The sequence below is a fragment of the Vanessa cardui genome, chromosome 23 (genome assembly GCF_905220365.1).
Source record: "Vanessa cardui chromosome 23, ilVanCard2.1, whole genome shotgun sequence".
Classification (NCBI taxonomy): Eukaryota; Metazoa; Arthropoda; class Insecta; order Lepidoptera; family Nymphalidae; genus Vanessa; species Vanessa cardui.
In genome coordinates this window covers 8,399,842-8,418,085 of record NC_061145.1, presented here as the reverse complement: position 1 = coordinate 8,418,085, position 18,244 = coordinate 8,399,842, and the positions used below count along the sequence as shown (strand labels likewise).

Genomic DNA, 18,244 nt, shown 5'->3' with positions numbered 1-18,244 from the left:
AAGCCTGTAAATTTCCCACTGCTGGAATAAGGCCTCCTCTCCCATTAAGGAGAGGGTTTGGAACATATTCCTCCACGCTGTACCAACGCTTTTTTACTGGCGTATTATCACTAGGCATCTTGGCACATGTTTGTTTATCTTCACTCATAAAATGGGAATAGGCTACAGTCACTGGGATGTAACCCAGGCAAACACCACTGCACCACTGAATTTTCACGCTTAATCTGTATTTATAATTCATCTCGTACTTGTTGCTGAAGAAAACTATTGTGGGGATAGCCGCATGTTTCTAATTTCATCGAAATTTTGCCACGTTTATAATGCATGTAGCAAGTAACCTCCAAAGCTTCTTCTAAAGGGGAGAGGAAACCTTATGCCAGTAGTGGAAAATTTCGGTAACATTAAACAGAAATTTAGATTTATAACTTTGCTAATATCAAATTGCAATAGTGCCTTTACGTTACAGAAAATAATATAAAAATTACTATCAATTACTCTTAACATAGTGTGAAATTAAGCACATTAACAGTTTGTCATAGTCTATTGCTCATCTTAGCTGTCTATATATAGATATATGTATATGTAATAAGAATTATTTAATATTTTTTTTAATTCAAGCATATTTCTGAAGGCCAGAATACTTTTAAATCCGGCCCTATATATAAACAAATATATATAATACTTTATTTATTTTATTTGTCACGAGCAAATGCACGATTTAAATATAGGTATCCTTTGCCATTAAACCTTTATAGTCATAGTTTAGTAAAATACTTGTTTTTATTAAACATGCAATATGTATACATGCAATTATTTTATACATGTCTATAAATATGGTATTTTAAAGGTGTTGTTAAAGGCGTAAGTGCCATTCATGATTGGCCAATCAAATCAAATCAAATCAAAATAAACTTTATTCAAGTAGGCTTTTACTAGCACTTTCGAATCGTCATTTTACAATTAAGTGAAGCTACTACCCGTTCGGAAAGTAGATTCTACTGAGAAGAACCGGCAAGAAACTCAGTAGTTACTCTTTTTTTAACATTAAAAAATACAAAGTCATGTTAGTTAAATACAATTATTTAAATTAATATATCCTGCTTGGAAGTCAACAGGTATTAGATCCACGCTTTTTTATCATCTATAAAATCTTGTATTGAATAATATGCTTTTTCTACCAATTGTATTGTATTTTTATTTTTTAACAAACGATTTGAATTTGCCAACTATGATTTGAAGTTTTAAAGTCACAATGCCTACATTAAAAAAAAATTAAAATCAGTCGAGTTAAAATTTGCTTAAAATATATGTTTTTATTCTTACTACAAGGCAAATCTGCTATTTGCTTATGATTTTTATGAAGGCGTATTAAATTTCTTTATTGGTCGAAAGATTTTAACTTAACTATAATAGTATATAGTATATAGTATTAATACTTTATGTAACAAAAAAGTATTTATGTCATTTTTATTAAAAAAAATAATTGTGTGTTGCAAGTTTAAAAATCGAATTCAAACATCCAAAGCAACTGCTTATTTAGTCTCCTTTCCTTGTATTAATTGCGCCCCGATATTATAAGATGACAGTAAGTAATTAATTATATTGACACCACTAAGGAAGAAACGAACAAAGGCAGGAACTTTATCTAGTTAATCTTTAATGTTAGGAAGTCTTTCCGTTCACGTATAGAACATATTGGATTGTCACGTTACGCGCCATATTGGTTAGCGGACAAGAATGTTTGTCTATACAAAAATACGTGACTGAATTATATAAGTAACCGAATAATATCTAAAGGACAATGTATGGGCTGACAAAATCAAATCAATTATAGCAAACCTTGAGCATCTTGATACTATTATAGATATAGATTTGTAAATCATCTGTTGTGATTTGGTATGAGATTGATTTATATGGTTTTTTTTTTATGGTATAGGTTGGCGGACGAACATATAGGCCACCTAATGGTAAGTGGTCACCATCACCCATAGACAATGATGCTGAAGTTGTAAGGTATATTAACTATTCCTTACATCGTCAATGTGCCACCAACCTTGGGAACTAAGATGTTTTGTCCCTTGTGCCTGCAGTTACATTGGCTGACTCACCCTTCAAAGCGGAACACAACAATACTGAGTACTGTTATTTGGCGTTAGAATAACTGATGAGTGGGTGGTACCTACCCAGACGGGCTTGCACAAAGCCCTTCCACCAAGTTACGATAATGTTATATTTATATTATAAATTTGAAAGTGACTCGGTCTGTCTGTTGCTCTTTCACAATTAAACCAATGAACTGATTTTGATGAAGTTTGGTGTGAAGCATACATGAACTTCAAGGAAGGATGTATGCTATGTTTTTTGCCCACCGCATGACAACCAAGCCTCTAAAACGAGAGCAAAGCTTGCGACAGCTAGTAAGTTACACTTTTGTAAATCATTTTTGTAATTGTTCAGATTATAGTTAAAAAACCGGTTTTGATATTATTGTCAAATAGATTTTGATATTTTGTTCAGCATCTACATTTCCTATAACCATTATGACAAAACAAAACCAAATGCATAACGCTTTTTACACTTTAGCAGTAAAAGTTGGCATTCGGTCATTGACCTTTGTATGAATTCTTAGAAATTCTCGGTAAAGAAGTATAAAAGTCTCTAAGTAAATAATCTAACGAGCTTGCCGACTTTACTTACGATTGTTCAAATGGCATTCGAATTTCAAACAAACAAAAAGTCGCCTATTTTTATAAAGAATATAAAAAGAAAAAAAACATTTTTTTTTTCATTTCAGCCAGCCCTCGGGAAAAGGAGTTCTATGTAGAGGGCTAACTGATTGGCGGAGTATGTTATGAATTATTATTATATATATTTAAGTTATAAGTAATGTGATCTTACCCTGGATGCCTCGAAAACTGTTGTATACATTTAATTAAAACGGCTTTATATCGACCTTTCGACATGTTCTTTTTGTGTTCTTTTTCTTTGCTAGTTAATATCTGTAACAAAGGTTTTTTTTTTTAATATTAAAATAAAGACGAAAACTGTAAACATCACAACTTCTTGTCTTGATATAAATATTTAAAAAAAATAGGTTTTTTTAATTATTAAATATTTACTTTTTTTTTCTATATACTAGGAGGTTAACAAAACAATTCATCCGATATTAAATTGGAATATTAACTAATAAATCGTTTTGAAGTCATCGACCTTACTGTATAACTAAAACGATACACAAACAGCAATGATGATTAATAAATTAACTTTGCCTTTTCATCACAAATGCTTAAGTCATTATTTAGCCCTATTAACTAGACATTTAAATATTATACTTATATATAATAAAAATAAATTTGGATGTTCATATATATGTTGCATTATGTACGCAATATAATATGTGATTGTTAATACTGTATTTTAATTGAGAAAACATGTAACGATTAATTTTCTAAACTCTCTGAAACGGTGCTTTCTGCTCTGAAGAGCGTACTTGAATGCTTTAAAAAATCAAATTCTTACATCAGTACTGCTAGTAACTACGTTAAAATCTTCTCGGGACTGATAACGGCTGTCGTTCACTATACTGCTTTCCGGTATCACGTCAGGGGAAGTCGTGAGGGCTGAAACAAACGATAGCATCAAAAGTCAACCTTAACTTATGGCACTTAGATTGCATTTATATCACCTTTTAATATCTTTGTGTGCGTGACAGCTAATCACACACACACACACACACACACACACACACAACCACACACACACACACACACACACACACACACACAACAACACACACACACACACACACACACCCGTGCTTCAACACACACACACTCGTCAAACGCTAGTGTGTTTGAACTTAGTGGTCAGGTTGATTAATAGGATTTTGGGCATTATTTGGATAATATGCACTATTAGGCGTCAATGTTTCATTATCCAAAAGAATTACTATATACTGTATAATCAATAAGTCTTTCGTACTTATTTTTCTTTCTATTTTGGTAATCTTTGATATAAGTCGAAGTTGAAAACGCAGAATGATACGGACATAAAATCGAAGAGTCAAGAAATTCATGACATGAATGAAGCAGTTTTTACGTATTTTTTTATGGTATAGGTTGGCGGACGAGCATATGGGCCACCTGATGGTAAGTGGTCACCATCACCCATAGACAATGACGCTGTAAGAAATATTAAATTAATAATAGCGGGTTTCTGTCAAACAGTCCCACCAATAGGTTATGCTGCTTCGTAATAGTAAATAGTATAGCATACTTGTAGATTCAAGCCGATCTCTGTAACAATGCCAGCAAAGCTGTGGGTTCAGCTGGCATATATATTTTAAATATAGATAAAATAATGACAACAACCCATACATTCCTCTGATCCCAATATAAGCTAAAGCACATGTGTTATGGAAAATCAGAACTTACGACGGTACCACAAACACCCAGACCCAAGACAACACAGAAAAACAATGATCATTTTCTACATTGGCACCGCCGGGATTCGAACCCGTTTGAAGTGGCGTACCCATAAAAACCGGTCTAATTACAACTCGACCATGGAGGTCGTCAAATACAATGAGCAAGTGATGTTATTACTTACTCGATCTCCGCCTATGGGATATTTCGTGTTGTCTCAGCGCCATCTTGAAGAAAGCGTCCTCGAGCGTATCGCAGTCGTATTTACGAAGGATTTCATCTGGGGAATCTTCATCTAAGAGCTGACCATCTCGGAGAAGACCAATCTATAACATAATACATGATTTAAAAACATTTCACGTAAATGAATACCTACACTGACTGGGCTGGGTCGGGCTAAGGCCTCCTCTCCCTTTGAGGAGAAGGTTTGTTCCAATACGGGTTGGTAGAATACACATGTGACAGAATTTCTATGAAATTAGACACATGCAGGTTTCCTCGCGATGTTTTCCTACATCGCCGAGACCGAGACGAATTATAAACACAAATTAAGGACATGAATATTCAGTGGTGGTTTAAACCCACTATCATCGGTTAAGATGCATGAGCTCCAACCACTGGGCCATCTCGCCACATGTAGGCATATTAATTTAACTTATATAACGGAATTAAAGTTATTAAGATTAAAATAAAGTATATGAAGATATAGTTTATTTTAATCACATACTTTAACCTGTTCTCATATACACACGATTAAATAACATTCAACTGTATCTATTTTATTCTGTCTGTCTATTTGCATCTTTATGTTATCTTGGTATCACAATTTTTTATTGTTTATAAATATAATATATCCATACACTTACTCGTAATAGTTTGTATATACTAAGATGCAAGAAAGACCTTATTACTAAATACTTATATTTAAAAATATTTGTTATACGAGTAGATACATACATTCTTATTATACAGGGTTATTGGTAACTCGACGTATATCCGTTAGGAGGTGATAGGGGTGACTATTTACAGTAATTTTAACCCCCATATGCATAACCCAAAAGTGAACCATTTTTGAGTTATCACGTTTTTTTGTTTTTTTTTCAAAATTTGTCAAAAATGCAACTTCAAAAATTTATTTTAAATTAAAATCTATTTTTTTCTTTTGTTTTATAAATACAATTAAACATTGGATATTTGTCAATATTTTAATAATAATTATCGGTTCAAATTTAAAAATGCGAGACGGAAAACGAATTTATTTCAATATATTTTTGATTTTTTTTCCTCAAAAATGCCTCAAAAACTAAAACAATCATTATGAAACTTGGTCTGCAGATTATTTTTAAAACATAACCAGTTACCAATAACGATGTATATATCAATATATATATTATATGGAGTTCCGGATTTATTCTTATTGTTATTCTTCGTATTTAATTTAATGCGTGTAAACCCGCAGGACACGGCTCGTTAACAATATAATCATAGAAACTCATTAGGTCGTTATTTTATATAACACGAGTAATTTACACATTTGAATTTTCATGTCGACTGATCAATTAAAGTGATTTATTGTGCATTTATATGCGTCATTGTTGATATAATGATGTATGCAGAAATAAAATAATCCGTACACACACACATATATAATTATATATTAAGCTTGAGCCACATCTAGGCGGCTATTTCGCTCTGGGGTGCGTTCGTCCTGCGTTTTGATTTCGTTTTTGTGCATCAGGTCATAAGATATCTCTGACGCTCAAGAAATCTTTTTTGTAGCGCGGATATGGCACAAGCTTTAGTTACCTTTCCCTAGTAGTTTAAGTGAAGACAATTGGCCTATTAACTACATTAACTTGCTAGTGTTGTGATAGATTACTGGTTATTCGCAGTGGAATCCATATTACAAATTATAAAGTAGTTTAGTGTTGAACGCTCTTGAGATATTCGTATCATAATGATTCAAACCTAATATGATATCTTATAATTCCAATAATAGTTTCCGCGAACCCACCCGCTTTTCTGAAGGTAGTAGATAGGGGGAAGGTCGTGTTTGACCCTTTACTTTATTCTACCATAACAGAAAAAAGTTAAATAAAAACAACTTATGACAGCACTGGCGCGATACCATTGGTCTAGAGCTTGATTAATCCATGATATTCACTATGGATTTCCAAAACAATTGCGTTTTGACACAACAGTGAATATAAGCAGTTAAGTGTTATAGTGTTGTATTGTAAATAAAGATACATTAATCATAAGCGATTAATAGAGCAAAACATTAGCAATTCGCACGAATTACGTAGATTTAAGTTTTGTTTATGTTTTTTCCTACTCCCATTGGAATAGGCTACATGCGCTTTACCGTATCCCTGATAACGTGTAATCAAATTATAATCATATAATATGTATACTTGAAACGTGAAAGGGTAACGAATAAATAAACTAACTTTGGGCTTTATAATATCACATAGGATTAAATTAACATTGCAGAGCTGACATTACAAAGAGATAGAGGTATATTTGTGTCTATACTAATATTATAAAGAGGAAAACTTTATTTATAGCGAATAGAATCGAGATGGCCCAGAGGTTAGAACCCGTGCATCTTAACCGAAGATTGCGGGTTCAAATCCAGGCAAGCACCGCTGATTCATATGCTTAATTTGTCTTTATAATTCATCTCGAGCTCGGCGGTGAAGGAAAACATCGTGAGGAAACCTGCATGTGACAAATTTCATAGAAATTCTGCCACATGTGTATTCCACCAAACCGCATTGGAACAGCGTGGTGGAATATGTTCCAAATGTTCTGCTCAAAGGGAGAGGAGGCCTTTAGCCCAGAAGTGGGAATTTACAGGCTGTTGTTGTTGTTGTTATTACGAATAGACTCAAAACTACTAAACCGATTTAAAAAAATATTTTACCATTCGAAAGCTACATTATCCACGAGTAACATAGGCTATATTTATTGCTAGAAAAGATAAGGAATCTTTACTAAAACGTAAGAAACGTAACCCAATGTGGTAAACTTATGGCCAGCCGTGCGAAGCTGGGACGGGCCGCTAGTATGAAATAAGCAACGGGATGATGAAACACAATTCGATCTATCATTGCGTTGAAGAGCTATTTTGTAAGACTCGGCTAAAGAAAATAACAGATAATTTCCCAAGGTCGGTGTTGCCAGATCTTAAATTATCTCTTAACACGCTAAGCTATCAGCTGTAACAATGGCTTAGGTAGGTCATAGAATGTTAATTAATGAATGAACTGCAATCATATAATGCAACGTAGGTAATAAAATATTATAAGTTTATTTAATCTATTTTGTCTGTATTCATTTGTTATTTGTTTTTTCTTTTTATTATGAGATAATATATTTTGCAAAGATGAAGAAAAAGGATTAATACGATCGTTGTATTGGTGGTATTTTGATCGGATTCCAGGATATTTTTATTGGAACTAATCTCCTCCTCTCTCCCATTGGAGAGAAAGTCGTTTTTTTAATGCCTAATTAAAAACAATGAAAGTAAAAAGTAAAAGTAACAGCCTGTAAAGTAGCCACTGCTGAACTAAGGCCTTCTCTTTTATAAAGGAGAGGATTTTGAACATATTCCACCACGCTTTTACAATGCGGGTTGGTGGAATGCACATGTGGCAGAATTTCGATGAAATTAAACACATGCAGGTTTTCTCACATGTTTTAATTCACCGCCGAGCCCGAGATGAATTACAAACACAAATTAAGCACATATATATAGTGGTGCTTGCTTGGGCTTGAACCCGAAACCATCGGTTATGATGCACGAGTTCTAACCACTGGGCCATCTCAGCTCATATTAAAAACAATAACGTTATCAATTAACATAAAGGTATACAAAAAATGCAGCGCATTTCCGAGAAGATTTTTTGAGTTTGTGTTATGCATATTAATATTAATATAAAAAAAGGCGGTAGAAAGAGGTATATAACATTGTAATATACGTTGCTTAACTTCGTAGTTTAACTATTAGCTACACAAGTGAATTTAATGGAAATAGTAATATTATAAAGCGGAAATAACTAGTATACTATAAACAGGCAGAGATATAATAGCTCAGTAAATTTTATTTCCATGTTATCAACAAAATTTGTTTATTTTTTGTTTGGTAGCTATGGTTGTTCTTTTGTTTTTTTTATGGTATAGGTTGGCGGACGAGCATATGGGCCACCTGATGGTAAGTGTTCACCATTAGCCATATACAATGACGCTGTAAGAAATATTAACTATTCCTTAAATTGTCAATGGCTCACTCACCCTTCAAACCGGAACACAACAATACTGAGTACTGTTGTTTGGCGGTAGAATAACTGATGAGTGGGTGGTACCTACCCAGACGTACTTGCACAAAGCCCTACCACCAAGTAAGCAAGATATATTAAATATTCTCTACATAGCCAATATAGGAGCAATCATAGGAGCTAAGATGTTTTGTGTCTAAGTATCACTGCTTGGATATAGAATACAAAGCCCTGCCACTAAGAAAAGATAAGTATTTATTATTAAAATCATACCTTATGCGCTTGTTTCGTTTCGTCGATGTAGTGCGTCGTGATTATAACCGTCGTGCCCCCCCTGGCCAGTCCTGCCAGGTACTCCCAGATTCTGAAAAAATATAAATATAAAAACTCTTGGTTGATAATGAGGATTTTTGAGAGTAACATCTTATAAATTTTAACAGATCTAATATGCGGTTTGAATTTAGAACCATAGCATCTGCTGCATTATAATTTAGCAACCAGACCAACAATTGTCAGCTCATGGGAAAGTCAACATTTGTCTCTCTGTCTGTTTGATTCGGCTAATCTCTATCCGGACCGAAGTATGCGGGACTTTTACTGGCAGACATCTAATATAATAAAAAGTAACTTAGGCTACAACAATATTCTTTTACTAAATTCAAACGCGCCCAAAGTCGCGGGCACAGCTAGTTTATTAAACATAATTCATGAAAACCAATTTTATAATTAAATTAATACCGAACAAATCTTGCAACTATCACTGATCAATATAAAGATATCAAGATGCAACTAATTAACGTAATTATCATTTATCATCAACACACATAGGAGATGGTAATATAAGGAAGCAAGTCATTTTACCTTATAAGGTTATCATACAATCAGGTTTTTATCTAATTGATACAAGATTTTAATCGTTTAATTTGAGGGACTAGTAATCCACCCCGGCTTCGCACGGGTGCAATTAATAAATAACAATAAATAAATATGAGACAACATCACATACATTACTCCGATCCCAATGTAAGTAGCTGAAGCACTTGTGTTATGGAAATCAGAAGTAACGACGGTACCACAAACACCCATACCCAAGACAACGTAGAAAACTAATGGCAATCTACATCGACTCGGCCGGGAATCGAACCCGGGACCTCGGAGTTGCGTACCCATGAAAACCGGTGTTCACACCACTCGACCATGGAGGTCGTAATTAATGAAGGAAATGATTCTTTGTAATAAGATATTGTATAAAACAAACCGCTTACCGCTTACTTTCCCTGTGTATGTTTAGATCTTTAAAAATACACAACAGATTTTGATACGATGATTGGATTTCAATAGATAGTAATTCAAGAGGTAGGTTTATATGTTAATATATAATAAACGGACAATATAGAGGAGAATCATTGATACTTTTAGAGGTTACTGATGTAATGTCATAAATGAACACTTTTTTGATATCTTTGCTATTGATTAAACCTTTCAATCCTTGGATAAACAATTTAAAGTAACTCATAAGTACATGCTACGGTTAAAGTAAATAATTGAAAAAAAAATTATTATAATTTTCATCTCTGATAAAATTGATTATGTTCAACTACTTATACTACTAATCTAATTTTAATGAATGTATATATTTATATTGTGCAATGTGATAGTGCATGATGAGACTACATATATATATTAGAACATTTGCGAAGATAATTTTGAAATATATATTTATTATATTTTCTTTTGTTTCGACGTGATATTGTATCTAATTTTCGTTGTCTAACAAAAAAATAAATAGCGAATAGAAATGGCGTATGATTTATTATATAATTTTAATATTTATAAGATGGCAACTATTTTAACATACAACTAGTATAAAAGTGTATGTAATATCATTTAAATTAAAATATATATATTGTAGATGTATTAAGATTTACGTGCAATAATTTTTAATGGAGTTGTTACAAACAGGTTACGATCGATTAGTATCTATCAAACGAGCTAATGACAAACCAGTTAAATTTTAGCTAACCAATTAATTGCTTCCATTTCAGGAATACACTTATTAAACAAATTACATTACACACAATAAACTAGGTCAATATATAAGTACTGGATACGAGTCTTGAAACAACAACAGCCAGTAAACTCTCCACTACTGGGCTAAGGCCTCCTCTCTCTTTGAGAAGTTTGGAACATTTTCTACCACGCTGTTCCAATGCGGGTTTGTGGAATACAAATGTTTCCTTCACTGCCGAGCACGAGATGAATTAAGCACATGAATATTCAGTGGTCATTGCTTGAACGCCTATTTAAGATGCACGCGTTCTAATTACAGAGATCCTCGGCTCAAAAATATCTTTTTTTAAATAAAAGATTATCTGTTTTCATTTCAGTCGTGTATTATTAATGACTTCTAGTTCGTCAGTTACAACTTGTAATTTTGTTATGAAAAAATTACATACATAAGTACATTATAATTGTATGTTGGGTTTGATACGTAACACTTAATATAACCGTCCGTAGAGCAATTATACCGATTTGAGGGTATACTAACGTTTTATGCAAGATCATCGACGCCCACTTATTAAGATTTCTACCATCAAACAGTAAAATGTTTTGCTTGAGGATGTGTGAGTAAGTCAACACAGATATGTATATATATGTATAGTTATAATTTCGAGTCAAAATAAAAACCATATTAATAAAAATAAATATTTTAATCTTAACGGACAGAATCAACCGAGAATATAGTTTTTTGATTTATTAAAACAAATAAAGAAAAAGTCGGCAGCAATTGTGGTCTATTCCTTTTAGAAGCTGTATCGCAATTTATTTCCCTACGCAGTAGACCAATGAACAAAGAAATAAACTCTTAATTTACAAGCTAACCAACTGTACTTTGTCCCTCCCTATCACTTTACTAGTGTACGTGTAAAAAGTGCCTAAGTCATTCTTTTTATTGTTAGCTTCAATCAAAGATAAGATTTTTAATTAACATGGTTATTTTTATTTCTAAAGTTATTAATTTCGGGATATTTACCATGTTTTTTATTTTTATTCGGTGGAGCTCGATATTTCGACATTATTTTTCTTACAGACTGGTTATATCCGCAGCTTTGAACCGACCTACTATGTAGTCTATCAAACAACAACAAAAACAGTAGCCTTTTAAATTTCCCACTTCTGGGCTAAGGTCTCCTCTCCTTTTGAGGAGAAGGTTGGAATATATACCACCACGCTATTAATGCGGGTTAGTGGAATATACTTGTGCCAGAATTTCTACGAAATTAGACGCATGCAGGTTTCCTCAAGCGGTTTCTTTGACCGCTGAGCACGAGATGAATTATAAATACAAGTTCGCAGTCATCAGTTAAAATACACGCGTTCTAACCACTGAGCCATCTCGGCTCCTATGTATCTAAGTATTGATGGATTTCATCAAAACTCATCAAGTTTCCGCGATAGTCATCAAAGAAATACAGGCGCTTCCGATATTGATCAATCTAATGATTACAACGATCTTGTAGTTTTATTTGCATTGGATTGCTTGCTTTTAATAGCACAGAATATTATATAATTTGATTATTTATATGTCAAAATATGATTCACATATAAATTCACGAACACTAGTAAAGAATTAATATATAATATATAAGGTTAAACCTCAAGCACCATTGAATTTTCTGTGCTTAATTTTTTTTTATAATGGATTTTGGGCTCCACAGTAAAGGAAATACATAGCGAGGAAACCTGTGTGTCTAATTTCAACGAAATTCTGTCATATATTAATCCTGCACTAGGGTACCTTAGTAGAATATGCTTGTAACTCCTCAAATTGAGAGGAGACCTTTGCCCAGCAGTGGGAAATTTACAAGCTGTTACAATTATAGTAAAGTAATATGGTGAGTGTTAAGAGTTATGTACTGTAACGCACGCCAATATGATAAAGTAGGTTTGTTTTAGTTCTTTTGTATAGCGACAACTTTGTATAGAACAGAATTGTAAATCTGTTTTGTTTGAAAAGAGCAACTATGAGATCTAGACAAATCAAAAACGCTTCATTCGAAGTTTACTTGAATAAAATTGATAAGATTTGATTTTACACTCTATCTAGATACAAGAATAATCTATGATTATGTTATTTAATACAATTATAGTTATGAAGTGTATGCATATAATTCATATCATTACTCTACTCATCTACTAAATTTGGAGTGTCTGTTTGTAACATTAAAATAGCCCTTTTTTACTAAATGCATATGAATTTTGTCTTGAAACTTTTGTCTGTCTGTTTCTTCCGGCTAATCTGTACAGCGGCTGGACCAATATTGACGGAACTTTTACTAGCAGATAACTGATATAATAAGGAGTAACTTACGCCACAATAATATTCTTTTTTGTTAAATTCAAATGCGTAAATGGTCGCGGGCAAAGCTAGTTTTACATAAGTTTTAAAGTGGATTCGCGATAAGTGAAAACGTTGCAGTTGATTTTATTTTCGCTATATTCAGTGCTAACTACTAATTACATAATCTATTTATAATTATATTGGCCCAGTTACGGCCTTACTAATAAATGCTGCTTCACAGTTGAACAGTTATACGTCGATTTATCTCTTTCTTTCGTCAGTAATTTGAGATTTGAAAAAAAGAAGAAAAAGTATATTGTCTAGATAGCTATGGACTTTTTCACCTTCACCGAATATCGACAAAAACTTATTTTATGAATCAATTAATGTCTTTTTCTTAACTTAGACAAAGTTACAGAGTTTTTCAATGTATACTTAGTGACCTATTATTTGAATTTTCTATAAATAAAATACAAATTTGTATAAGTTTCTGTTTTTCGTATCAAAATAACTGCCTTTTATTAAATGCATTTGAATGGATACACGGTACACACAATTTTACTTTTCAAGTTTTTGGTTTGTCTGTCTGTTTGTTCCGGCTAATCTGTGGAACGGTTTGACCGATTTTGATTGGACTTTCACTGGCAGGAAGCTGATGGTATGAGGAGTAAATTAGGGTATAACAATAAATTCTCACAAAAATCCTTCCTCTTATAAGTCAGTTCATAACACTAACACACTTAGGAAAACCAGACATATATTTCGTTATTGCGCAATAATCATTGCATTATAAAAATATCACAGACTATAAATGAAATTTCATTTATGCGAAAAAGGGACGGAGCTAGTCTAACAAACGAGTTAGACAGTTTAACAAATTATTCAACTTTTCCGATTTGAATTTCGAATTCGCTAATACAAGTAATATATAACTTAAATTAAACGGGTTTTGCGAAGGCTTTTACAGATAGTTATCAAATATTTGTTGAATATAAGCCTTCGAAATTTGTCTACACAAATAGAGTCTATACTCTATCATTTAAATACCTCAAATTTCAAATAATTTCAAATGTATATTAATGGATATCCTGATAATCACGGCTTATATTCTCAACGAAATCAAGTGCACAATACATGACGGTGCACAGGTATGTGCACAAAAAATGCGCAGTCAGTCGAATCAACCCTATGTTCGCATGACCGACGAACAATAATTAAATCAAATCAAAATAAAGTTTTCGGCAGTAAAAGAAAGCATCGTCTAATTTTATATCCACCAACTCGCACAAGAGCAGCATGGTTGAATATGCTCTAAAACTTCTCCTTAAAGATAATTTTCAAGTAAGAGTCATTAAACTAGCAGTAGGACATTTGCGGGTAGTACTTTTACAATAGTTTCAAAATATGATTTTTAAACAACACTAATTTATAATATATTAATTTTAAGAAGTTATATTATATTAATTTAATTAGGAATAGAGTTTGTGTCCTTGTTCCTTTTAATATAAAGAAATAATTAAAAAAAAACAAGTTTCAAATGATCGAAAGATTTAAGTACCTACGATTGTATATTTTTAAATATTTTTTTCTCTTTTCGCAAAGTTTTAGAAAAACTAGTTATAACTTAAGGTCAATAACATTACACATATAAGTCAATTTAAGTCGATTAGCACATCAACATATATAAATTATATATATAAAATATTTAATCAGTACTAATTTAGAAATTATGATAATCTTGTTGGCATATTTAGGCAAATTAGCCAACTATATCTTCATTGATATTTTGAATTTAATACACATTATATATAATGGTCTGTCTGTCTGTATGTCTGTCTATCTGTCGCTCTTTCACGAACATACCGCTGAACCGAATCTGATGAAATTTGGTATGAAGCAAACTTGTACTACAAGAAAGGTTACATTTTTTACTTCCTTTACATTACTAATGCCTCATCAGCCTCGAGAACTAAGATGTTATGTTGAGCTTGTATAAACTGCCTTAATCTTCTTTAAACCGGATCATAACAATACGAAGTATTGTTAATTGGTGTTAAAATACTTGATGAATGGGTGGTACCTACTCAGAAGGGCTTGCAAATATATGATTGCCTACATGATTGAAAAGTATTTTTTTTTATTGACGTTTTAATCACGTGAGGTTTCCTATTAATATTAAAGATTGGCAGATAGATAATACTAATTATCATGATACCTTTCAAACACGTCGACCTGCCTATTCTTGACGGCCGTGACTTAAATTTAATTGAATAAACAAGAAAGATAGGTTGTTTAGCGAATATTTAAATTCATCAGATAAGGTAGCATGTTTACATGGTAAGGTAATTATATGATAATACTATATAACAGGTAAATTATATTATATCTAAGAAAATGAGTGGTCTTGTGTAAAACCCGATTATAACGTTGTTTCGTTATATTATGTACTAGCGACCCGGGCCGGCTTCGCACGGGTACAATGCTATGACATAACAGTAAAAACTTCTTAAATTATCAGAGTTTCTTTTATAAATTGTTCTTATATTATACACAAAAGCCTTCCTCTCGAATCACTCTATTTAAAAACCGCATCAAAATCCGTTGCGTAATTTTAAAAAATTAAGCATACATACAGACAGCGACTTTGTTTTATACTACGTAATGATGATGACTTAGTGAAAGATTCAATGAAATAATTTTAAAGAATGTTATTTGTGAGATGACGTCAGACAGAGAAGAATGGAAGAACATGCTGCGCCGATCCTAAATAAAATTAGGATAAGGGCAGCGATGTGATGATCTCGAGGGAACGATTTTACATAAAACCGTGTACAACACATAGAGAAAGAGACGACGAGATAGAGAGGAAACGAGAGGAAAATATAAATATATATTTCAATCCCTAATAACCATTCCCCACCCGGTGACGCTGTAGAGGCCAATAGGGCCAACAGCAATACACAATTCGAAAAAAAATAATAACCATATAAAGGACACACCATTTATTGTAGGTGAAAATTGTTATAGTTAATCGTAAATAAGGCATCCACGACACAAGCTCGCTTAGTGTGGACGCCCCTGGAAATCGCGCCATGATATCACTTCAGCAAAATGTTATGGTTGTAAATGTGTTATCCCTGTTAACATTAAGTTATTGCTGGTAATAAAGTATTTTTCATTTTCATTGCTAGCAAAAATGCCACGAATTAAAAATACAATCAAACATACGAAGAAGGGACTGACAGCTAGTCTATTAAACGAGTTAGATATATACAAAAGTCACGTGAATTTGCTGAGCAAAATTTAAATTTTTCCGTAACACAAGGTATGTTTTAACTCAAATCGAACGGGTTTCGCGAAGGCTTTTACATATAGTTGTCAAGTATATGATGAATATTGCCTTTACAAATTTAAATATATCTGATAATTTAAGTTCCGTCAAGTTTTTTTTTTAAATATACATAAATTATTATTACCACAGTGTCTATTTTTAAAGAAACTTTATCAAATCTAAATTATTTATTGCCTCCACTGATGACAAGAGGGCTAGTTTGTTTTTAGCACAACAAAAATCACTTGTAAATTTCCCACTGCTGGGCTAAGGCCACTTCTCCCTTTGAGGAGAAGGTTCGGAATATATTCCACAACTACTATACTTATACTATACATAGGTGGCACAATTTCTATGAAATTAGACACATGCAGGTTTCCTCATAACGTTTCCCTTCAGCGCCGTGCAAGAGATGAATTATAAACACAAATTAAACACATGAATATTCAATGGTGGGCCATCATCTGGGCCATCTCAGCTCGTTTTTAGCTCAGAGGATCGGAATTGCGATTCAACGGGAAATGCTGCTAGCATTCTTATCATTATTCCACGCGATCAAGATTTATACAGTACCTAGTTTTAGTTTTTAGTTCATATGTGTTTGAATGTCGATGTTAATAAATTATTATTGAATCGATAAAATCTTATGGGAGGGTAAATCCCTTCGTTACGTAACGCATTACAGCATGGTCTGTCTGTCATTCCTTTCTCTTACGCATATGGCGTCTATAAATATGAAGGAAACTTTAATCGATTTTCCTTTAATTTATTTTAAAAAAACCTATTTTTTTCAGATAGACAAACAGACACTGTTGAAACAAATAAACAGAGTTCTTATTTAGTCAATATTTATAGAAGGTACAAAATAGACATATACCAAAGTGATCTTATTTACAAAGGTTCATAATTCTATAAAGGTACGGAACCCTAAAGAGCGCAAAACAAGTTAATACATAAGTTACTCACCGTTCTCTTAAGACAGGATCCAGCCCTACTGTCGGTTCATCCAATATAAGCAGTTCAGGGTCATGAACCAAAGCAGCAGCCAGAGATACTCTTCTCTGCTGTCCCCCAGATAGTGACTTTATAAGTCGACCACCACTTGGCAAATCTAGAAGATTCGTGAGGAAGTCAAATTGTTCTGTTAACTTCTGCGCCTTCATGCCATAAATCCTTCCGAAGTAGTAGACAGCATCGCGCACACTGAACTCGCCAACGAGGGCAATGTCCTGGTGAAAAGAAAAAAAGTTAAGTCATGGAAAATTTTGTGAATATTTATCCTATAACGAGTTAATATACGAGAAATCAACTTAAAAATAGAGTAATATCTTTACCTGAATTAAAAAATGCACGAATTGCTTTACAAAAAATGCACTTATAATTGCTGTATAATGCAACTTCCTTTAGCTTAGTAACAAACAACATTAATAAATAAGGAAACAGTATATAAGAGCCAAGCCCAATAAATGGAATAAGAGCATCTTCGGCGATGATTCTGGGTTCAAAACCACGCAAGCACCACTAAATCTTGTGCTAAATTTGTTTTTATGAAAGAAAACATCGTGTGGAAACCTGCATGTATCATATTAATTATAAATCTGCCATGTGCCATAAATCTATGTTGATGATTAAAAACTTTTTCCTCTAAGGGAAAAGTAGGCTTTACTCAACAGAAGAACATTTATAGCAAGTTACTTCCCTAAAGAAACAATATAACAGTTGTGTACGGAAAATTGTCAACGCGCGAATAAGAATACAATAAACAAAAATAACAAATAATGGCTAACTAAAGCCTTTTATTTTGTAACCTCGATTTTTAATCTTTTTACACAATGATCAAGGTATTACTATCGTTAAAGTAATCTTG

At 32.8% G+C, this 18,244-nt stretch overlaps 1 protein-coding gene across 1 annotated transcript in view; it reads right to left on the bottom strand.

Annotated features, from left to right (window-relative positions):
- The window catches only part of LOC124539803 (ABC transporter G family member 23-like), a 75,266-nt gene that overhangs the window by 10,380 nt on the left and 46,642 nt on the right, over positions 1-18,244 (bottom strand). Inside the window, exons 4-8 of the mRNA XM_047117157.1 lie at positions 17,344-17,606; positions 8,978-9,068; positions 4,609-4,750; positions 3,520-3,620; positions 2,899-2,999 (exon numbers count right to left, since the gene is read on the bottom strand). Coding sequence (XP_046973113.1) covers positions 2,899-2,999; positions 3,520-3,620; positions 4,609-4,750; positions 8,978-9,068; positions 17,344-17,606 — 698 coding nt within the window. The remainder of the gene's footprint in view (positions 1-2,898; positions 3,000-3,519; positions 3,621-4,608; positions 4,751-8,977; positions 9,069-17,343; positions 17,607-18,244) is intronic.